General features: G+C 36.6%; 1 protein-coding gene across 3 annotated transcripts in view; it reads left to right on the top strand.

Moving 5' to 3' along the window:
• Positions 1-24160, top strand: part of SCAF11 (SR-related CTD associated factor 11) — a 73341-nt gene that overhangs the window by 10377 nt on the left and 38804 nt on the right. For all 3 annotated transcript variants that reach the window (XM_027768327.1, XM_027768326.1, XM_014584207.2), the window contains exons 2-3: positions 13888-13969; positions 17094-17251. In XM_027768327.1, the coding sequence (XP_027624128.1) occupies positions 13909-13969; positions 17094-17251 (219 nt within the window). In that variant the 5' untranslated portion in view covers positions 13888-13908. The remainder of the gene's footprint in view (positions 1-13887; positions 13970-17093; positions 17252-24160) is intronic.

The raw sequence follows: 24160 nt of genomic DNA, 5'->3' as shown, positions 1-24160 counted from the left end.
CTTTGTTGTACTGTTCTGGGTCATTCCTATCCTTGCATAATGCAGTTAGGACTTATGTATGTTAACACGGAGAGTTAGGCAATCCCCTTGACCAGGCTCTCTCCTTTTCATAGTTTTTCTCCCACACTTCTGCTTACTTCTGCCTGCAGGGTCCTCTTTTGCTGGTTCTTTGGCTAGAAACCCCCAGAAAATTGGGGTTTCTCACACACTTAGTCACCTGTGCCACTGTCATTGTGTAGCTACCCTCAGGACAAAGTCATGAAAGAAAAGACAAAAAATAAAACAGGAAAACTCAATATATTTCACTTCTGCAAGTTTTTACTCCCTTCCACATTCCACCTGCTTTTATTTATTTTTCAGATTACTCAGATAAATTGCTTTTAGTATTTTGTTCAGATTTTGAGATAAGCTGTGGTGGGCCTACTTCATCTTGGCCCAAATCATATCCTAAAATATATCTCAAAATAAAACTTGAACCAGACATTTATAAAATTTCAGAAACTTGAAAACTTATGGACTAAAGGAAACATACCCCAAATTTACAGACTGAACTAGCCCTATGTACAACTAATGTGTAACTAGAGTAACTTGGTGTGTGTGTGTGGGGGGGGTAAGATTAAAAAACGAACACATTTATTCAGTGAGGGTAGGTAATATCATTTATCCTTCAGAAAAATGGAAGAATAGTGTTTTGTTTTAGGGGGTGTTTTTAGGGCAGGAATTTCAGAGCTTTAAGGGGGTATTTGTTTAGGGATTATTTGATAGAGCTTTAAGAATCTTGGATTAATGTCAAGGTTATTTCTTTGGCATGTGTTTGTAAGACCATTCTCTAAATTACCATGTGATTAGTTTTTTTTTTTTAGGACTGAGTGCATCTATCATTGACTTTTCTGTTCTCTTTCTTACTAATGTGTCTGATTTGTATACTTTATGCTATCAGATAAATTAGTGAAGACTAGATAAGACATGGCAAACATAACAGAAGACAGACCAGTTAGAGATTTCACTTGAAAAGCTAGTTTCACAGTTTGGATCATTTATAAGATTTTTTTTTTTTGGCACAATATCTTCAATCTTTAAAAAGCTTTATTATGGTTTGAGTTGGTCTCTACCAAAAAATACTATTCTTTGATAGTATTTCTTTATTTTGTTCATTTATAAATCACCTGCTTTTTTCCCCCCCTTAATATAAGATATCGGCCACTATTCGCAATATTGGTTTAGTTTTTCTTATCAATGTGTTTTGGGAAAGGAAATACTGTTGGTGTATTGGAAGCTGGTAAAGCAGAATGTCCTGATTCTGTCCTTTTCAGTTTGTTTGTGCTAAAATGGCTTGGGAACCTAAATAGAACTAATTCATGATAATGGAACATAAAGTTGGAGTTATCTGCTATTAACTTTACTTAGGAAAATGTTACTTAGTTATTTAAATTCTGTAGGGTAGTGGTGTTCAGGTGAGTTGTTAGATGACTTACGATTCAATATTGAGAGACAGTATAGTGTCATGGTTAAGAATACAGTGAAGGGAGCAGTTAGTGTAATGACTATGTTGCTGGACTCTCATGTAGTTGACCACAGTTCGAGTCCTGCACCTGGTGGTTTAAACTCACGCCGGGCGCATGTGCTTGCGTGCCCAAGATCCCGGGAGGAGAATGGAGGAGAAGGGATTGCGGCGTGGCCATCCGCCCTGGGGTGTGATTTCTTGCTTTCTGTCTCTCTCTCTTCTCTCTGTCTTTCTGGCGAGTGCACGTGTCCTATAGTAAAAACCCCTCCAAAAAAAAGAAGAAAAAAAAAAAAAAGAACACAGTGGAGGGGCCAGCAGGTGGCATGGTGGTTAATGGTATTGGACTCCCACATGCCCAACTGTGGTTTGAGTTTCGGACCTGATGACTTGCTTTCTTACCCCCCACCCCCCTCCTCTCGCTCATTTGTTCCTCTCTGATCAAATTGAAATGAATGAATGAAGTTAAATAAACTAATTCTTAAACACAGTGGAGGGGCCAGCCAGTGGCATGGTGGTTGAGGCACTGAACTCCCACATGGTTGACCATGCTCTGTGTCGTGAAACTGGTGACTTGAAAAACACACCGGACAAATGTGTGTACATACCCAAAATCCTGAGAGGAGAATGGAGGAGAAGGGATTGCAGCATGACCATCCTCCTACCAACCCCGAAGAATGTGGTGGTTATTTCTCACTTTCTCTCTGTCTCTCTCTTGTTAGACAATAGTAGCTAAATAAAGTATAGAAATCTTACCCAAAACTCCAGGTCATAGGTGCTGGTAGCATTTGTAAGAAGGTTGCTTAGTAAAGAATCCCAGTATCTGTCTACTGCTAATGTGTAAGAATGCTTTATATATTTTTTTTAGGTTTGCATAGTAGTAATGAAATGTATAACTGCATTAACATAGTAGTATCTCATAGGGATAGAACTGAAATGTTTCTTTCATAGTATCTCATAGGGATAGAACTGAAATGTTTCTTTCAATAATGTGTGAAATATTCATTTGAATTACATTGATATGTACTTATGTAACATAATAAAATTGTATTTATTTGAGGTAACTGCCTAGGAAGGTGAGTTTCTGTATTGAAGTTCAGATAATAGACATAGCTAAAGAGTGGTTGTTCTATTTATTGTACAAACTAATTGTTGTTTTTTCAATCTTAGTTTAATTATAGCTACTTGTACCAATTTGTAAGCAGTTAGTATGAAGAAAGAAATAATTTCTCAAGGAACCAAAGAGTAATTTTTAGCATGTTTGCAAAAAAGAGACTAATTTTTCAGTTAAAATTATAATGTAAGACTTTTAAAATCTTGATCAGTAGGGACCCATAGCGCAGTGGGTTAAGCACTATGTGGAGGAAGCCAGATCCTACATGATCATAGTTTAAGTCCAAGCCCTCGAAGTTTGAAAAACATGCAGTGGGTTTGTATATATGGGGTCCAGGATTCTGATGGGAGGGTAGAATGGAGAAGGGAGGATTGCACTGTAACTAGCCCCCATTAGTGGGTATTCTGTCACTTTCTCCCTTTCGTGTTTCTTCTGGCACTTAAAAAAAAGCCCTTGTTTCAGTAGAGTAAAATTTCAGAAGCAATGTTTTGAGCATTGCCTCTTTTTTTCAGTAGTCACAGATTAAATACACTCCCATTCCTGTGTAACAATCATTTGTATGTGGTTATATATTTTCACAATTCCCCTTCTTTAATTCTTAGAGTTTGTTATAGTTTGAACTTTTGTGTCCTCTCTCCAATTCATGTTGAAACTGAATCCCCAAGTCAACAGTATTAGGAGGTGTAGGGCCTTTAGGACGTTGATTTGGCCAAGAGGGTTCTACCCTACCCTCCTGTATGGAATTAGTGCCTTACAAAAGGGCGTGGAGTTGGAGGAGGGGTAGTAGAGACCTGGGGGTTTTATTTATTTATTTATTTATTATTAATTTTTTTTGAAGTGGTTTTTGCTATAGGGCATGTACACTCTCCAGAAAGACAGAGACAGAGACAGAAAGAAAGATCACCTTCCAGAGGGAATGGCCATGCCACAGTCCTTTCTCCTCCATTTTTGTCTCAGGATTTGGACATGTATACACAATGCGCCCAGTGTGAGTTTATGCCACCGGGTCCAGGACTCGAACCATGGTCAACTATGTGAGAGTCCAGCAATATAGCCATTACACCAACTGCTGGTCTGTAGGGTTTTTATTTTTAAATCACCTTGTCTCAGGTATTTTGTTACAGCAGCCCAAATGAACTTCGAAGATTTGTTTATGTTTTCTACCTTACATAATTTTCTCATCTCCCTTTTTTGGGAGGTGGGTGGGTTGGTCAGAGTTTCCATTTCCAGGTCAGAAGTCTTTCCAGGGTTGACAAAAGGTTAAAGGAAAGACATAGTTGACAATTGTTTTGATTAGAATTAAAGAATAAAAATATAGCAATGCTTTCACTGTATCTGTACTTACATTGAGGATGCCTTTTTTCTTTGCTATTTGGCTTACCAGATGTGAAGGTACAGTGGTATTGACCTCAGTTACTTCTATGTAGTGTTGGGAGATTTAGTTATGAAATGAGCCTCTAATCTCACAGTTCTTTAATCTCACAGTTCTTTTGCTTTTTGTCCCTAGTCGGCATGAGGCTTAATCTAAATGTAAACTATTATTTTTCTGCTTCTATTACTCATTCCCTCAAGGGACCTATTAAAGCATTGAGGAATTGCTGATGAAAAAAATATATATATAAGTTTTAGGTTTGACTTTATCATTTAAATTAGTTATGTCATTGTAGTTTAGTTTGTGGGGATGAGAATTGGGGATGAAAATATTGAGGATAAATGAAGATTATATAATCAACTCTTTCTGTTCTTTTCTTTCATACTTTAGGTGCTGAATCTCACAGGCTAGCTTCACAGTTCAAGTCCCAGATCTGGTGGCTTGAAAAATACTCTGGGTGTGTGCGTTTGTGTGCCCAAAATTTTCAGGAGGAGGATGAAGGAAAAGGGATTGCAATGTGGATATCACCTCCCCCCCTCCACTCGGAGGGGGGTGATTTCTTACTATCCCCTCTGTATCTCTCTGTCTCTCTCTCTCTGGCAAGCACACATGCCCTATGGCAAATATTTTTTAAAAATGCAGTTGCATAGTACATAATATTTTGAGGCTAGTTTCTTTTAATATAGTGCTTCTAAAATTAATCCAAGTTATTGAATGAAATACTGATTATCTGTTACTCAGTAGTATTCCATTGTATAGTTGAACGTATATGTATGTACCATAGTTTATTTTAATCAACTCCAATGTGTAAAGTTTTTTGTTTTTTTTGTATGTGTGTTGTTGTCGTTGTTTGTCTGATTTTGGTAACAGGGAAGTTACAGTCTTATAAAATGAATTTGAGAAGTACTGTCTTCCATATTCTGGAAAAGATTGTGTTGGTTTGGTGTTCTTTTTTAAGTACTTAGTAGAAATCACCAGGGAAATTATCTGGGCCTCAAGGTTTCTTTTCTTGGAAAAACAAATCTCTCTCTCTCTCTCTTTTTTATTTTATAAGAGAGAGGGAGAGAAAATGAGGGAAAAAGAGAAAGTCAGAGATATCCATTGTTGACAGTCTTGGGGTGCTTTGTGCCCTAGCTTTTCAAATAGTTAGGATTACAAGTGCACAGAACTATGCCTTGTATGTTCAGATTGACCTGGAAACCGAATCCAGACCTCCCATGTGGACTCCAGTTTCTCAAGCAATAACACTGTGTGCCACCACAACTGGACCTTCAGATTCTTTAAGTAGTTTTGGAACTATTCAGGTTATTTACTTTATCAGTCTTTTTAGAAATTTAAATTTTATTGATCTTTTCAAAGAATGAGCTTTTGGTTTCATTTATTTTTCTCTATTTTTATGTTTTCAATTTAATTCATTTCCTTCTTTATGCCTACTTTGAATAATTTTTGCTCTTCTAGTTTCTTATATTGGAAGTTTAGATGATTGATTTGAGGCTTTTTCAGATGTAAACAATGCAATGTCACAGTGTTTCCCTCTATATCATATATTTTAAGTATTTCTATGTTTGGATTTAGGTCTTGTGTGTGTGTGTGTGTGTGTGTGTGTGTGTGCGCGCGCTAAAGGGTGTATACGTTCACCAGAGGGGTAGGAAAAAGTACTTTCCAGGGGGAATGGTCATGCCACAATCCCTTCTCCATCTCTTTGGGGATTTTTGGCACACACGCAAATATCCTCTGTTTGTTTCTCAAGCTGCTAAGGTCCAGGACTTGAACTATGGGATTGGCTATGTGGAATCCAGAGCCCTTAAACACGAGGCCATGGAGCTGGCCCTAGGTCTTCCATTTTATTTTCCGTTTGTTCTCTCATTTTTGTTTCTCTGCAAATTCCTTCTTTGGGCTATATAAACAATTTTTAGTATTCTATTTTGATTTATTGTGCTTTTGACTTATTTTTTCCAGTGGTAGCTCTAAGGATTATTAATATACATACTAAATTTTCAGTTGCCTTAAGTCAGTATTTTACCACTTCAAGTGAGATACAGAAACCTAACCATGTAGATACCTTTGCCCTTCTCCTTTTATGTTTAATGTCTTATATCAACATATGTTGGATCATATCAACTGACAAATATATTTTAAAGAATTCAAGATGAGAACAGTTAATTATATTTACTCAGATATTTGCCATTTCTGTTGCTCCTCAATCATTTCTCAGACTAAAGAACTGTGTTTAGGGCCAGCCAGTGGTAGTTAAGGTAACTGGATTCCACATAGGTGACTGAATGATCAGACTTGTGGACCCAGCAGATTGAAAAACACACCAGGTGCATGTGCGTGGGTGCTCAAAATCCCAAGGAGAATAGAAGAGGGGGAACTGTCACATGGCCATTCTCCCTGGGGGGTGATATCTCACTTAATCTCTCTCTGGCAAGCAGACATGTCCTATAGCAAGACTTTAAAAAACAAAGCAAAACTATTTTTAGTAATTATTTTAGATCTGGCAAAGAATTCTTATAACTTTTCTTCAGCTGAGAATGTCTTATTTTACATTAACTTCTGAAGAATATTTCTGCTGGATAGAGGATCATAAGTTCACAGTTCTTTTCTATTATAGCACTTTAAGATTGTTGTTCCAGGGCAAGTAAATGGTGCAGTGGTTATGTCGCTGGACTCCCATATGACTGATCGAGGTTTGAGTTCCTGACCCAGTGGCTTAAAAATCTCTCCAGGCATGGATGTGTGCATTCTTAAGATCCCTGGAGGAGAATGGAGGAGAAGGGATTGCAACATGGCCATCCTCTCTGTGGGGGTGATGTCTCACTTTCCCTCTCACTATCTCTGTCCATCTCTCTCTCAGGGTGAGCACATATGCCTTAAGGCAAAAACCTCTTTAAAAAAATATTGTTTCACTGCTCCTGGCTTGGGTGGTTTCTCAGAGAAATCACTGGTCATGCAAATCACTACCCTCTTCTTCCCCAGTAAATAGCACTTATTGTTGTTGTTGTTGTTATTGCTTTCAAAGTTTTTCCTTTGTAATTTTGAACAATTTGACTGTGTTCTGTTTAGGCATAGATTTGATTGTGGATGGGATTTATGAGTCTCTTGGATATAAAAGTTTATATTTTCACCAATTTAGAGAAATTTCTAACCATTATTTCTCTTTTTTTTGTCCCACTGCACTCATTTTTCTCTCTTTGGACTCTTAATATAGATGTTATGGTTTTGGTATTGCTTCATAAGTCCTTGAGACTCTAATAATTTTTCAATATTTTTTTCTTTCTGTTACTCAGACTGCTCTGTCTTCACATTGACTGTCTCTACTCTCATTTTCATTCTGCTGCTGAATCTCTATCCCGTATAGTTTATTTTTTTAGATAATGCATTTTTTCAGTTAAAAATTTCTGCTTGGTAGTTCTTTGTGTCTCATGTTTCTTTCCTCTGATTTTATAACTCACCATTTGTTCCAAGAATATTTGCTCATACCTATTGGAGTTTTGTTTTTTGTTTTGTTTTGTTTTTTTTTTTAGTTTGCTATAGGGCATGTGCACTTGCTGGAGAGAGAGAAAAAACACATTTGGCTTATTTTTGAAGCCAGTTAGCCATGTGGGAACTACCATGCCACCAGCTGGCCCTGCCCCTTTTTATAAAATAAATTTTGTTAGATGGAGGATTGAATTTGGGAACAGGTTTGTCCTGGATAGTGGATTGGAGATAAAAAGGATAAAGAAGAATAAACTTATCTTCAATGGGTTTTTGGCATTGCTGTGGCTTCTCTGACTTTAGTCTTATAAATTACCATAATATTTAGCATCTTGGTGCTTTTTCCTTAGCTTAAGTATGCCCAACATAGAACTACTGCTTTTTCCCAGAATTCCTTTCTTTCAACTCTGGCTCCCATTTATCATATCAGTCCCTTTGGTGGTAGGGCCTGTAAGTGGCAGGACTGGGAAACAGAGTTGGTAGGGTAGATAACAGAGTTAGATTTCATCATGGCCATTTATGTGTTCTTTCTTTGTACCCAAAGTATCAGATCCTTCCTTTTGGGCAAAATATTAGTAGGAGATTTGATCAACTTAGTTTATATTCAGAAATTTTAATTTGTCTTTTTTCAGTTCTTTCTTTGCCTTTCACTTTGGGGTAAACTAAGAAAATGAGCAAGCAACAATTTTATCATTCCATCCTATTTCTCTATTCTTTCTAGCAGTAATAACAATGATAACCACAGTCATTTATTGTATGGTGGTGGAGTTGACTTGACTATAGGCCTGTTGGACTCTAAAATTCATCATTTTAACCAGTATGTAGATGTTTTTAGGTATCATGAGCTTACTTGCAGGACAGTAGGAGAAGCAGGAAGAGGGAGTTTTTATGTGAACTGAAAAGGAGAGAAATTCTATTTTGTTACAGTTAATAGTATGTAGATGTTTTTAGATATCTTGGGGCTTATTAGAAAGACAGGAGGAGGAAGTAGGGAGAGGGAGTTTTTATGTGATCTAGAAAGGAGAGAAGTTCTGTTTTGTTTTACTTGGAAAGAAAGATTTCAGAAGGAAAAAAAAAAGATGGAGAGAAGGAAAGAAAGCCTGTTTGAAACTGAACCAGACTAGGGTAAAAAGTTTAGCTCATATTACTAGGAACCTCTAGCTCTGATCCTTGAAGCGTGAGGTGCTCTAGCAACTGCTACTATAGAACACAGTTTTAATATCCCAGATATAATTGAAACATTTTTTTAAAAAATCAGCTGTTTGAGTTCCTCAATTACACTGACTACATTTGAGTGTTTGATAGACTACTTCTCTATTGGCAGCTGTTATAGAGAATTGAAATGTCTTAATACACTACTACTATTTGAATATATAATAACTAGTAAGGCTCTCTCTCGAGTCCATGTAATCCAGGGTTCCTGTGGAAATGGATTGTGAGTTCTCAAAAACTGATTTGTGTCAGTGCTTTTTCTTATTCTGAATTCTAAACTTTAATGACTTTTTATATAATAGAAATAAAATTTTATAAAATTATGTCATTCACAGGGGCCGGCAGGTGGTGTGGTATTTGGGGTGCTGGACTCCCACATGGCCAAGCACAGTTCAAGTCCTGGACGTGGCAGTTTGTTTTCTTACTTTCCCTTTTGCTCACTTTCTCTGGTCAAATTAAAAATAATAATAATAACAAATGGCATTAAGTAAGTAAATAATTTTAAAAATAGGTCATTCTTCCTAAACTGTTATGTAAACATAATGGATATTGTTTCTAGTATATAGCAGAAATGACATGTAATGAAATGGAAAATAAAAGTATGTTCGATCAAAGTTAAAAGATAGTTAAGCTTGGAAAGGTGTAACACCTGGGAAGAAACTTTAAGGATTAGAAGTTGCAAATTAAAATAATCTGAAAAGTAAACCATTAAACAAAATGTAAAATGAACATTTGTTCTTTGAAATTTATTTGAAGTAAATTTAGAACCATTAAAAGAAAATTTAGTTTGACTTATATTGCAGAATTTATTAGTAGAGCTGATAAATAGTCTATGTAGAATATGACTTATGTTCATGGAGTCATAAATAGTTAATAACACAAAATTGGGTTCTATTTAACTTTTCAAATAGCTACAGACTGATTGTTCTGGCAGATTTCAGATTTGAGATCCTCCTGCCTCAACCCTCAAAGTGCCCGGAATTAGAGGGGACCAGCAGTTAGTGTAATGGCTATGTCTCTGGACTCCCATGTAGTCAACTGCAGTTTGAGTCCCAGACCAGTGGCTTAAACTCACCCGGGCGCATGTGTGCCTAAGATCCCCAGAGGAGAATGGAGGAGAAGGGATTGCAGTGTGGCCATCCCCCCAGGGGGTGATTTCTTGCTTTCAGTCTCTCTGGCCAGTGCACGTGCCCTATAGCAAGAACCTCCCCCCCCCCCAAAAAAAAAGGGGCTGGAATTGCAGACCACCATGTCCAGTAAGCTTAGTAGTCTAAAAGGAAGACAGAATATAGATTAAAATAACAAATAGGACAAAGAAATAATTGTGTCCTGTAAAAGGGTAGTATATTACATTTTATGAACATTTCTTAGGTTTTTAAAATAGTGCGTCAGCTTTCAAATGGACATTTTACCACATTTAATTAACTCCAATTTAAATATTTCTTTTTCTTTGAATTCAACTATTCAGAAGTTGTCTAGAGCAGTGTTTCTCAGGATTTAATGTACATATGCATTACATATAGAGCCTGATAAAATGTGAATGCTGATTCACTAGATATGGGGGGGTTCCTGAGATCTGTATTTGTAGTAAGTTCCTAAGCAATTTTGATGCTGCCTTTTTGTGTGAATACAAGGGAAGCAATCTAGGACTCTGATTTTTTTCTCAATTATTTTATTCAACTGTATTATTATTTGTTTTAATTTGACCAGAGAAAGACAGAGACAGAAAGTGAGAAAGCAAGCTGCCAAGTCTGAGACTCGAACCCTAGTCAGCCATGTGGAAGTCCAATGTCTTTAATCACACCACATCACCTGCCAGCCCCTCTGAGTTTTTGTTTTGTTTTGTTTTTTGATAATAAATTTCTATCTAAGCAATTCAGATGTTCTAGTTGCTCAGGTCAGAATACTTTGGAACTATCCTGGACTCTCTCTAACAAATATCCCACATTCAGTCTACTAGAAAATACTGTTGGTTTTTGAAATTTGAGCACATTTTCTTTACTTAGTTCAAGACAATTGTCGTCACTCCCCTATGGATGGTTATTGCAGGTCCTACTGCCTCTGCTTTTCCTGTTGTTTCTTTCTCTGCTCAAAATCTCCCTGCCTGGCCGGCAGGTGGCATGGTAATTAAAGACACTGAACTCCTGCATGGCTGACCACAGTTCAAGTCCCAGACTTGGCGGCTTGCTTTCTCATTTTCTCTCTTTTTCTCTCACTCTGTCTCTCTCTGGTCAAACTGAAAAATAATAAATACAATTAAATAATTTTTTAAAAGATTTATTTATTTATTTATTCATTTATTTATTATATTTTGAATTTGATCAGAGAGAGAAAGGGAAAGTGAGAAAGCAAGCCACCAGATCTGGGACTCGAACTGCATCAGCCATGTGGGAGTCCTGCTCCTTAACCTCCATGCCCCCTGCCAGTCCCAATAAATAATTCCTTAAAAAAAAAAAAAAAGTCAGTTTATTTATCTTAGAAGGTGCAACTTGATCTTGTCTTGTTACTTCTCTGTCCTCATCTACTGCTTTTTCTTTCTCTCTGCTCTGCACTTACCTTTTTATTCTTTGAGAATACCAGATATTCTCCTCTGCTTTATGACTTTCATATTTGCTTTCTTTCTGCCTAGAATTTTAAGCCTGGAAGCACCGGATGTCCATGTAATTTCTCTTGCTTCTTTTCAGATACTAGTTCAATTGTTACTTTTATCACAGAGGTTTTCCTTAACCACTCTGTATGAAATAATAGTTTCCTCATTTTCTCAATTCTTATTGGCCATATATTTTTTTAACATTTATTAATTTATTCTTCTATGAGAGAGAGGCACTCCTAACAGGGTCTTCATGACATGATCCACCCCCTATCGTTACGCCGTCTGGATCATGATCACATACACATGTGTCTAGAGTGCACAGGGAGGCCCTGGGCCATGAATTGTCCCCATGTACGTCCAGCATTGCAGAACATTGTGTTACCACTGTGCCACACTCTGGCCCCAGCCACAGTTTTTAATTTTCTGCATAGTACTTCTCAGTGTCTAACAAGCAAGGATATTTTCTTTAGTTTGTCTCTCCCTTCTAGAATATAAAGGCAGGGATTTCTGTATGTCTTCCTCAATGCTAGACTTACGTAATACCCTAATAGTATATGTATAGCACTCAATAAGCCTTTGATTTTAAAAAGAAAATCCCACAGGGCCAGCCTCTATAGCACAGTGGTTAAGGGAGGTGGATCCCATATGACTAACCATGATTCTAATCCCTGCCTAGTGGTTTAAAAAACACATGAGGCATGTGGGTGTGCTTGACCCAAATCCTAGTAAGATAGGGAAATAAAGGAAAAAGGATTGTGACATGACTATGCTCCATCAGGGGTTATTCTCCTTCCCTCCCTCCCTCCCTTCCTCTCTCTCTCTCTCTTTCCTTTCCTCTCTGGTAACCATGCATCCTCTCTGGCAATAAAAAAAAAAAAATCCCATAAAAGGTTATTGGACCTTTGTTTAAATACCTTCATTGGTAGGTTAGGTTATTCTACCTCCTTAAACCGCTAACAACATACTCCTTAAGCTGTCTGTCCTTCCAGGTTAAACACACTCACTATATATATATATATATATACACACACACACACACACACACACACACATATATTTGCTTATGTTATGTTTTCTAGGACTGTCACCATCTTAGTCACTTCTCTGGACATTTATCATTATGTTGTTTGTCCATAAAGAGTAGCCCCAGAACTAAAGCATATGTTACACATATTGGCTAAGAGTAAGACATTTTCTGGGACCAGCAGTTAGCATAATGGCTATGTCACTGGACTGCCATGTAGTCGACCGCAGTTCGAGTCCTGGATCATGTGCATGTGCATGTGCATGCTTGCCCAAGATTCCAAGAGGAGAATGGAGGAGAAGGGATTGCAGCATGGCCATCCCCCTGGAGGGTGATTTCTCACTTTCTGTCTCTCTGTTTCTCTCTGTCTTGCTGGCGAGCGCACGTGCACGTTCACTATAGCAAAAACCTCTCAAAAAAATTTACCTGATAAATTATTTTCCTTTACTACCAAATGAACTTCCTTTTTCATATTTCTCATTTTTGCCTCTTACAATCACCATTTTTCTAGTCTGTTAGGTTAGAATAATCTTTTGTTTCTTTCACTGTATTTGTTGACCAGAACCCTGAAATTTTAGTTTGCTGTAGGGCACATGCCTATGTGGAGAGAGACAGAGAGGGAGGGTGGGAGCAAGCAAGCAAGTGAACAAGAGAGAGAAAAAGTGAGAGAGCACCACCTGGGGGGTGGCCATGCCACAATCCTCCATTCTCTTGGGATTTGGGGTATGCAGGCACATGTGACTGGTGTGTTTTTCAAGCTGCTGGAATGGAGACTAGAGCCACACAGGTGACCATGTGGGATCCAGCCGCCCTAACCACCATGCCACCAACTGGCTCAGATCTCTATAATTCTTTAACACTTTACTACTTTTCTGTTTCATACCCAGTTACCCTAGCTATGCAAAATCTCTTTGCTTCTAATTTCTCCCCATTGTAATCCATTCTGTACTTCACTAGTCTGTCAGTGCTTTTTCAAAATTCGCTTACATTGCTTTTACCGTGTCATCTTTTTTTCAGAGGAATCTGTAAGATTGAATTTAAGCTTCTCAGTCTTAGCGATCCATCCATATAATTTAGTACTACTTGGTTTATATTGCTTTGTTTGTTCCTTTCGTTTATTACCACCCACTGTGACCTTTCAGATGAAGTTCTTTGTTTACATGCCCACCTTGTATCAGTACACACATACTTACACAGTCTCTTTTGCTCACTCTTGTTCTTGTCAGATTGGCTTGGCTAAATGCTATTTTATACTTCTTACTGTGTTGCCACCTGAATCTCTCTCATAATTTATCATCTTCCCTGAAAACTACTTTCCAAATTGATCTCTTTTTCCCTAAGCTCCAATTATATTTATGTCTGTGCCACAAAATTTACCATTTAATCTTTGTTGCCTAATAGTTATATAAGACTTTTCCTTTCAGTAAGACTATTTCATGACGACGGTAAAGAATAAAGGAGTACCAGATTATCCACAGGTTTATTGGCATAGTTTATATTGCGTTCTTTTATATGTAAACTAATTTCTTAGACTTTCTTGATATTATCAGAAGGCAAACCTAGACATTCTCTATTTTAATTCTTCTTATAGGAAATCGTATTCCAAGGAGAAATGAAGAAGAAAACTGTATACACCATACATGTAGGAGATCAGGATTATGAAGATATGGAAGGTAACCTTATATTTTTATGTAGATTGCATATTGAAAGCAAAACTTTCTGGCCTTTTTTCTGTTCTTTTTTCTTTTTTTTTTTTAAATTTATTCCAAATACACAGGGCATTTTGTTTTTACTTACTTTGGTGGTGGGTCTTAAATTCTGAAATAAGTTGCTTAATTAAATAATACACACTTTTTTTTTTCTCCTCTCTTGTCTTAGTTTTGATCAATCAAGGTTTTTGGTTTTTGAACTATTGAGTCGTCAGGAAAATAATGATGACATGGCTTTCCCAAGAAAATATTTTCTTTTTCTCCTTTTTAAATTTTTGTTTGTGTTGGTTTGGAGTTACTTTTTATTGTTGTCTTTTTTTTTTTTTTTTTTTTTAATAAAATAGCATTGAGGGGCCAGCAGGTGGCATAATGGTTAAGGCTCTGTACACCCACATAGTGACCATGGTTCAAGTCCTGAACCTGGTGGTCTGAAACTCATGTCACGTTCTTGTACGTATGTGCCCTAAATCCTGAGAAGAGAATGGAGGAGAAGGGATTATGGCCTGGCTATCTCCCCTGGGGGTAATTTCTCACTTTCTCTCTCTGGCAAGGGCCCTGTAGTATAACTCTTTCTTTTTTTAAATAAAAGCACTGATATTTTATTCGGCTTCTCAAGGTTCTTTTCACTGTCAACAGAACCATACAACATTTTTAGCTTTCATCATTCTACTCTCAATTTATAAGTTATAGTTACCCATTATGTTGTTTCTTTTTTTCAAATACCACAAATTAGGTGGTATTTTATATAGACGGTGTTTGTTTCAATTTCTTTATTCTCCATTTCTTTTCCTTTTGCTGAAAAAACCGTAAGTTTCTTTAGTGCAGGAAATTCTGTTTTGTTTTGTTTTTTTTTTAATCTATTTTATCCTCTTCAAAGAACTATTTGAAGTAGTTTTGCTAGGCATATAATTCTAGATTGATAGCTTTTTTCTCGCCCTTAACACTTTCAAGTTACTACTTAACCATTTTCTTTCTTGGTATCTAGTAATCTTCCCTGGGTCTAATTGTCATTCCCTTAGAGGTGATCTCTTTCCTTATTTTTAGCTTTTAACATCTTGTTTTCATCTTTGAGGTTGTAAGGTTTTATTTCATTGTTTCTAGGCATGGGTTATTTACATTTCTCCTGTTTAGCACACATTGTGTTTCTATATCTGTGGAAAGAGTATTTGGGAAGAGTATTTTGAATTTTGTTTTATTTTTTAATGATTTCTCTCCATTATCTCTTTATTGCTTCTCCTTTGTTCTTTTCTGGATTTCAAATACTATGTTAGATCTTGCTGCGTCCTCATTTTTTACTTTTCTTTCTCAGACTTTATCTCCTTTTCTGTCTCCTAGAGTCTAGGTAATTTCCTTAAATTTACTTTTTTAGTTCGTAAATATTTTCTTCCGAGTTTAATCTGCTACTTAGCCATTCTTCCTAGTATCTGGCAATCTAAATGTTTCAAGTCAATAGATTTCTAAATTTGCATCTACTGATTCTCAATCAAGACACACCTTATTATTTGATGTGATAATGTATGATAAGATTAATCTATGAAATTCTGAGGGCCTAATTTAAGGATTCTTTCTTTTTTAAATCTGTGTTTTAATTTTATCCAGCTTTATTGAGATACAACTTTGATGAATTTTAGTTCTTTCTTTCTTTCATTTCTTAAAAAAATTTGCAAGAGGGTGTGTGTGCCTGTGGGAGAGAGACAAAGGGAAAGTGAGGAAGCATTTCCTATGGGTTAATGGTTACACCATAATCCCTTCTCCATTTCTCTCTCCTTTTGTGATTTTGACACATACCCACATGTGCTTGGCATGTTTTTCAGCCCGTTGGGTCTGGGATTCCAATCACGCAGTCAGCCTGGTGAGATACAGCTACTTTAACGACCACACCACTCACTGTCTGACCCAGGGGTTCTTTCTTCTAGAGGATTTATATTTCTTTCTGGGTCCATGCTGGGATTACTTTAACCCGTTTGAGGGCTTTGGCTTAATATTGGAGTCTTTCAGGATCTATTCCCCTACCTGGGTTGGTCCTAAGATTTAGTTTTCAGATCTGAATGCTAGTATGGCATTTAACTCAGAACAGTCCCAGCTTTTCCATTTGCTTGCAGTATACTGTTTATATTTCTGCTGATCATTCTTTTGTTTTCCTTCTGCTTTTATATTGTGTTTCTTTTGTTGGCCTATGTGCCAGCAGTACATACCAGTTACACTGCTGGTCAAAGCTTAAATTATACAAATCCTAAGAAGAAGAATTTGGCAGTGTCCATTCATATTAAAAGTATACACACTTTTCTCATAATTCCAGTTTTAGGAATGTATCCTGTAGATATACTTTCAAATATGTGAAATAACAAAATTTTTTATTGCAGCATTGGTAGTCACAAAGGTTGAAAACAAGCTAGTATTCCTTATTAGGTTAAAAAAAGACAAACTAGGGCCAGCAGGTGGTGTGGTGGTGAAGGACACTGGACTCTCACATGGCCAGCCATGGTTTGAGTCCCAAACCTGGTGGCTTGCTTTCTCACTTTCTCTCTCTCTCTCTCTCTGTCCCTCTCTGGTCAAGTTAAAAAAAAATAGACAAATAAAGTTAAATAAAATAATTCTTTTTTTTTTTTTTTCCTAAAGCAAACTAGTCTGTACAGTGTTCTAATAGTTATGTGTAGAAGGGAATGTGGAAGAAAATGCATAAATGTATTAGGATTTGCTTTTCTGTCAGAAAATTTTTGGAAGAGCAGAGAAGTAACTTAACGGTTGTTACTTATCTGGGTTGGGTGGTGGAATTAGATAGATAGGGGTAAATTTGAGTGGGAGATTTGTCATTGTAGTTTTTTTTTCCTTAAATTTTTGAACTGTGTGAACCTTATTTTTAAATTAAATTAATAATATGTTTATTTTACTCCCACATTAAAAAATAAAAGAAAGTAATGTTGGGCATTGGGCTCAAGGAAGGTGTTTATTATAATTTAGATAAATTAAAGGTCTATTGCTTTGTAGTAGGAGGGCCCTTAAGAGAATTTAGGTTGCTATACTGCCAAAAACATAAGTCATTTGTTCTGGAGAACTTGAAAGTACATGTGGCTATTTTACTTTACAGGTGAAGAAAACAGAGATAATACTGCTGCTACTGGTCTCTTGTACAGTGAAGATGACAGATGTCCAATATGTCTTAATTGCCTATTAGAGAAGGAAGTTGGTTTTCCAGATAGCTGCAATCATGTCTTCTGTGTGACTTGTATTCTTAAATGGGCAGAGGTAAGTCAGAATAAGTATTAATCGCAGTTGATACATTATTATATTTTAATTCTCTTGCTTGATTTCATTCCACCTAGCCTAAACAGGTGATATTTAATTTCATAAACTATTCCACAGTACTGTACTTTCTCTTTAGTTTGAACAAATTTCCCTGTATTCAAGTACTGTAAATATTTTTCCTTCTAATTGCTTTTATTCAGATTTTTGTTCTTTTATCATTAACATTTTTAAATATATACCTTTTTCCTTTTTTCAAAGGAATTATTTAATTTATTTATTCATTTATTTTAATTTGACGAGATAAAGTAAGAAAGCAAGTCACCAGGTCTGGGACTCGAATCATGGTTAGCCATGCGGAAATGTCCAGCTCCTTAACCACCATGCCACCTCTTGGTCCCAAATGTATACCTTTTTCTAAAACCTTAATAACTTATAGGAAGAGCACATCAAACTTTTTCTGGTAGAAATGCAATAATTCATATTTAGTGTACCTGATCCCCTGAGGATAGTATCTGTTTACTACTAGTAACACTTATCTGCTTTGTGTTTTATGTTTTTCAGAGAACTTCCACATATGTTATTTGATTTCTTCTTTATATGAACCTTATCAAATATCCAGAGCAGATAAAATAGTGTCCTTCCATTTCACAAATGAGGAATCTTGGATTTTATGTTCTATAATTTGGCCAAAATCTCATTTTAAGGGCAAAAATGAATTTAAGACTTCTGAATTTCTTTTTTTCTTTTTTTTTAATTACTGCATTTCTAATTCCTTTTTAAAATTACTATGAACTAATTTCAGAATTTGGTTTACAGAATTATTGAGGTTCTTAAATCTCATCATTATAAATTATTGAGTAAAAATTAGTTTTTCTTCATATTAATCATGCCACATTTTCCTTTATAAAAAATTTTTATTTAACTTTATTTATTTATTTATCTATTTATTTATTTAAATTTGACCAGAGAGGGACAGAGTGAGAGAGAGGGGGAAAGTGAGAAAGCAAGCCATCGGGTCCAGGACTCAAACTGCGGTTAGCTATGTGGGAGTCCAGTGCGCCTAACCATTATACCATCTGCTGGTCCCAATCATGCTATATTTTCTGAATTAGCATTATTTTGGTTTGTAAAACTTGTGAAAGTATTATAAATCAAAAATATTTTTAAGATCAACTGCATTTCAATTGTTGGATGTCCTTAAGTATGTTATGTATATTACATAATTAGAGCTTTCAAAGTTATTGGTTTTACTGTATTTTCATTACTGGTGTGGAAAGGAAATCTATGACTGAGTTCTGGGAGGTGGGAAAAAGGATTTGTTGAACGAACCAAATTAGTCCATAGTTTAAAATCTCATTAATGTTTACTTCCAGTAGAAAAGTAGAAATCAAAGTGATATCAACAGTGCTACACAGTAGTAAACAGTACAAGGTATTCAGGGAACCAGCAGTTAGCATAATGACTATGTCGCTGGATTCCCATGTAGTCGACCGCGGTTCGAGTCCTGGACCCGGTAGCTTAAACTCACACCGGGCGCGTGTGCATGAGTGCCCAAGACCCCGAGAGGAGGATGGAGGAGAAGGGATTGTGCTGTGTCCATCCCCCCTGGGGGGTGATTTCTCATTTTTCTGTCTCTCTGTCTGTCTGTCTTTTTGGCTAGCACACATGTCCTATAGCCTCTCCCAACCATCCCCCCATCCCCCCCAAAAAAGAAAAAAAAAGTATTCAGTACTTTTGTTTTGTTTTGTTTTTGAGATTTATACTCAAGGTTTAATGAAATATAATTCAAAATGGGTATCAAATTCAAAAAGAGGATTCATTTATTTACTTTCACCTTGATATTTTTGGGCTTGAAGAGATTTCTGCTTTGTAAGAAACCAGTATCTAAAAATCTTAGAAAGTATATTGTAGTCTAGTATATTATTTTAGGCACACTTAATGAGATATTTCATGCTTCTATATCCATAAAGTTAGTTTCAGTCCCATCAAGCTCTAAAATTTTAGTTCCTTGGTTATTTAAATTAAAGCTATGTAAGGAACTTTTGTAGTCTCTAGGTACATCCTAGAATCTAGTTTACTTAGAGCAAAAAGATTTCAGGATAATGAAACCTGTGGTGGTCCTGTGACCCATAGCCTAATTGCCTACCCTTAGGGATATTAGGACAACTTAAAATTAAGCATGTTCACCATGATTGTTTAGTTTCAAAGAATTGTAGATGATAGCCTTACTGTTTTTTTTTTTTTTTTTTGGGAGATTTTCACTATAGGGTGCGTGCGCTTGCCAGACAGAGAGAGACATTAGAGACAGAAAGCGAGAAATCACCCCCCAGGGGGGATCACCTATATCAATTTTCAAGGGAATAATTAATGTTATTTGTGTTCTAATTGAAGTGATCCAGGGACTAACAGCAGAAACAATAGCCAGTGCCTATAGACATCTCAGTTGGTTCAGCTTCACAATTCTTAAAAAATTAATATAAAGCAGATTTTTTTATTTGATAAGTATCAAAATTATTCCACCCTAAACAGCTATAGATAAGAGCAGAGGGTTCAGTGGAAGTTTTAAAGGAGACCAAGATCCTGAAGAATTTTTGGGAAGAATTGTAGTAAGAGATGACACTTGCCTTTACTAGTATGATTCTGAAGACAAAGCATAATCAAAGCAGTGGCTACCAAGAGTTGAAAGTAGTCTATCAAATACTCATTTGATAAGGGATGTACTAAATGGCTGGCATCATCACTTACGGAAGCGTCTTGAACTTCATGGAGCTTATGTAGAGAAATAGTTTATATTTTTTATTTTAGTCTTTTTTTTTTTTTTAAGTTTATTCATTTCTTTCTTCCATGAGCAAGAGAGACAGACGTAGAGAACTAGTACCCTCAGCAGGGTCTTGATGCCACAATCCACCCATGACTTCAACTAGCCCTGGACCAGGGTCATGTATGTCCCCATTATACTCGACGAGATCGCCGGATGACAATCTGGAACCTTCTTCCCATGAAGGTCAAACTTGTTGATGTCTTACTACTGTGCCACTATCTGGTCCCCTTTTTATTTTTATATTTTAATTCTATTTTTTCATGAACTATTTGAAGTTACCTTTTAAATTAGTTCTTCAAAATTCATGGGGAAATGTGTATTATGAAAAAACTGCATGGATTTCAAAAATTTTTTTGCATGAAAATAAACTCATATTGTAATTTCAGTTTTCTACAAATGTTTTGAAGTTCTTTCAAATACAAAGCCATTATACTAAAGTTTATGAGCCATTTAGTTAGAAACTTATTTACAATCTACTTATTGATAATTTTTAACTTATATAAATTTAACCTTGATTATCTGAGTTTGTTCATTTAAAGTAGATAATTAGAAACTTGAATACTGGTTACATTTGAGGCAAGACTGGTTGCAGTTGAGGCACTAAGAGTTCATAATTACAGACAAGATACCCTCTCCAGCCACACACATGCACTTAAACATACTGATTAAGAAAATAGCATTTATAGGACCAGCAGTTGGTGTAATGGCTATGTCGCTGGACTCCCATGTAGTCAACCGCACTTTGAATCCCAGAGCTAGTGGCTTAAACTCACGCCAGGCATGTGTGCATGCATGCCCAAGATCCCAAGAGGAGAATGGAGGAGAAGGGATTGTGGCATGGCCATCCCCCCAGGGGTGATTTCTCACTTTCTATCTCTATGTCTCTCCTTGTCTTTCTGGCGAGCGCACGTGCCCTATAGTGAAAATCTCTCCAAAAAAAGAAAAAAAAGAAAATAGGATTTATGATTTGGCACAGTTGCTAAGAAGTAGTTAAAAATTTGACCCTTAGAGAGTTAATGTTTTAGGATTAGAAATATTGCATGTTTAAAACATTTAAGCATTTTTGCAATATTTAAAGACACATAAAATATATGTGATTAGGATGTTTTTGTTATCTATTGGGGTTCTTTTCCCTTTTCTTTCAAGTATTATAAAAATTTTTTTTTATCTTTAAAGTTGTTTTTTTTTTTTTTGAGAGGTTTTCGCTATAGGGCGCGTGTACTCTCCAGACAACGCCTTCTGTTCCCTGCAGCTGTTTGACCACATCGTCTCCTGCATCTCTGACTTCCTGGACTACATGGGGATCAAAGGCCCCAGGATGCCTCTGGGCTTCACATTCTCATTCCCCTGCAAGCAGACGAATCTGGATGTGGTGAGTCTTCTTCCTAGGGTGGCAGCCATCGGGCCACACTGATCCTGTGGCGTGGGAGGGCTGATTCAGTCCTTCTCCTGCCTCAGTGTCATCTCTGGGACTGGCTCACATGTCACAGTGGGTTGACCTAGGCTTCATTTATTTCACGCCTGCGAGTATATCTAAGATGCTTATCTGCTTATTTTTTTAAGTTTATTCATTTCTTTCTTCCATGAGCAAGAGAGACAGACGTAGAGAACTAGTACCCTCAGCAGGGTCTTGATGCCACAATCCACCCATGACTTCAACTAGCCCTGGACCAGGGTCATGTATGTCCCCATTATACTCGACGAGATCGCCGGATGACAATCTGGAACCTTCTTCCCATGAAGGTCAAACTTGTTGATGTCTTACTACTGTGCCACTATCTGGTCCCCTTTTTATTTTTATATTTTAATTCTATTTTTTCATGAACTATTTGAAGTTACCTTTTAAATTAGTTCTTCAAAATTCATGGGGAAATGTGTATTATGAAAAAACTGCATGGATTTCAAAAATTTTTTTGCATGAAAATAAACTCATATTGTAATTTCAGTTTTCTACAAATGTTTTGAAGTTCTTTCAAATACAAAGCCATTATACTAAAGTTTATGAGCCATTTAGTTAGAAACTTATTTACAATCTACTTATTGATAATTTTTAACTTATATAAATTTAACCTTGATTATCTGAGTTTGTTCATTTAAAGTAGATAATTAGAAACTTGAATACTGGTTACATTTGAGGCAAGACTGGTTGCAGTTGAGGCACTAAGAGTTCATAATTACAGACAAGATACCCTCTCCAGCCACACACATGCACTTAAACATACTGATTAAGAAAATAGCATTTATAGGACCAGCAGTTGGTGTAATGGCTATGTCGCTGGACTCCCATGTAGTCAACCGCACTTTGAATCCCAGAGCTAGTGGCTTAAACTCACGCCAGGCATGTGTGCATGCATGCCCAAGATCCCAAGAGGAGAATGGAGGAGAAGGGATTGTGGCATGGCCATCCCCCCAGGGGTGATTTCTCACTTTCTATCTCTATGTCTCTCCTTGTCTTTCTGGCGAGCGCACGTGCCCTATAGTGAAAATCTCTCCAAAAAAAGAAAAAAAAGAAAATAGGATTTATGATTTGGCACAGTTGCTAAGAAGTAGTTAAAAATTTGACCCTTAGAGAGTTAATGTTTTAGGATTAGAAATATTGCATGTTTAAAACATTTAAGCATTTTTGCAATATTTAAAGACACATAAAATATATGTGATTAGGATGTTTTTGTTATCTATTGGGGTTCTTTTCCCTTTTCTTTCAAGTATTATAAAAATTTTTTTTTATCTTTAAAGTTGTTTTTTTTTTTTTTGAGAGGTTTTCGCTATAGGGCGCGTGTACTCTCCAGACAGACAGAGAGAGACATAGAGACAGAAAGCGAGAAATCACCCCCCAGGGGGGATGGTCACGCCGCAGTCCCTTCCCCTCCATTCTCCTCTCGGGATCTTGGGCAACGCATGCACACGCGCCCGGCGTGAGTTTTAAGCCACTGGGTCCAGGACGTGAACCACAGTCGACTACGTGGGAGTCCAGCGACATAGCCATTACGCTAACTGCTGGTTCCCTATCTTTAAAGTATTTTTAAAATGTGATTAGTTGTCTTACTATAAAGCAAATTATCCTCTCTCAAGTTATTTATCTTAGTCCTCCATTTCTTACCAAATGCTGACAGCTTCAGTTTGAAAAAGTAAGGTAAATGAAATAAAAATTGGACAGTTGGCAAAGTTGTGTTTTTTCTTATAAGAATAGAAATGAAGAGAATTACTCAGGTGACATACTGTTCTTGAGGAGGTCGAACAACAGTGTTTAGTGCAGACAGGTGATGAGCATATTTTCAAATTAATAATACATATCAAGTTCAGGGTGTGAGTTGTTTGACTTATCTCTTGACTACTGATGTGTTTTATACATAGGAGTTCCTTTATGCAATAAATGGAAATTTCCTCATAATCCTCATAATCCTGGCGATTAGGTTACTTTTCATTAGTAATTCAGTAAAGCTTTATTATCTATTTTGTTTTATTTTGTTTTTGGCATAGGGTACTTGCACTCACTAGAGAGAGAGAGAGAGAGAAATCCCGCCCCTCCCCCCAGGGAATGGCCATGCCACAATCCTTTCTTCTCAGGATTTTGAGTACACATGCACACTTGCTTGGTGTGTTCTTCAAGCTCCCGAGTCTGAGACTCGGACCTCCCATTTGCCCATGTGGTATCTAGTGCCTTAATCTCCGTACCACCTGCTCACTCTGTCTGGGTTTTTTAAATCAGATTTTCCTCAAATTTTAATTTTTTTCTAAATTCCTGAGCTAACCTAAACAAACCTCTTTGTTATATAATTCTGTGTGAACAATAATTTAAGCATATTTGGAATACCACTATCATTAGTGCTTTGTAATTTATAAAGTATTAGCTGAAATTGCTTTGTAATTTATGAAGTATTACATTGTTTTATTTAACAATTACACTGTTTTAATAGATGATCAAGGGGCCAGCAGGTGGTGTAGTGGTTAAGGTGCTGGACTCATGGCCTGACTGTGGCTTGAAACTCACATTGTGCACATATGTGTGCAGGTCCAAAATCCGGAGAGGAGGAGGGATTGTGGCGTGACCATCCCTCCTGGGGGGGGGGGGGAGGTTTTTTTTTTTT

Source organism: Tupaia chinensis, unplaced genomic scaffold (assembly GCF_000334495.1).
Source record: "Tupaia chinensis unplaced genomic scaffold, TupChi_1.0 Scaffold145870_1, whole genome shotgun sequence".
Lineage (NCBI taxonomy): Eukaryota > Metazoa > Chordata > Mammalia > Scandentia > Tupaiidae > Tupaia > Tupaia belangeri.
The sequence above is the reverse complement of the archived record's forward strand: the minus strand, read 5'-3'. Positions and strand labels throughout refer to the sequence as shown.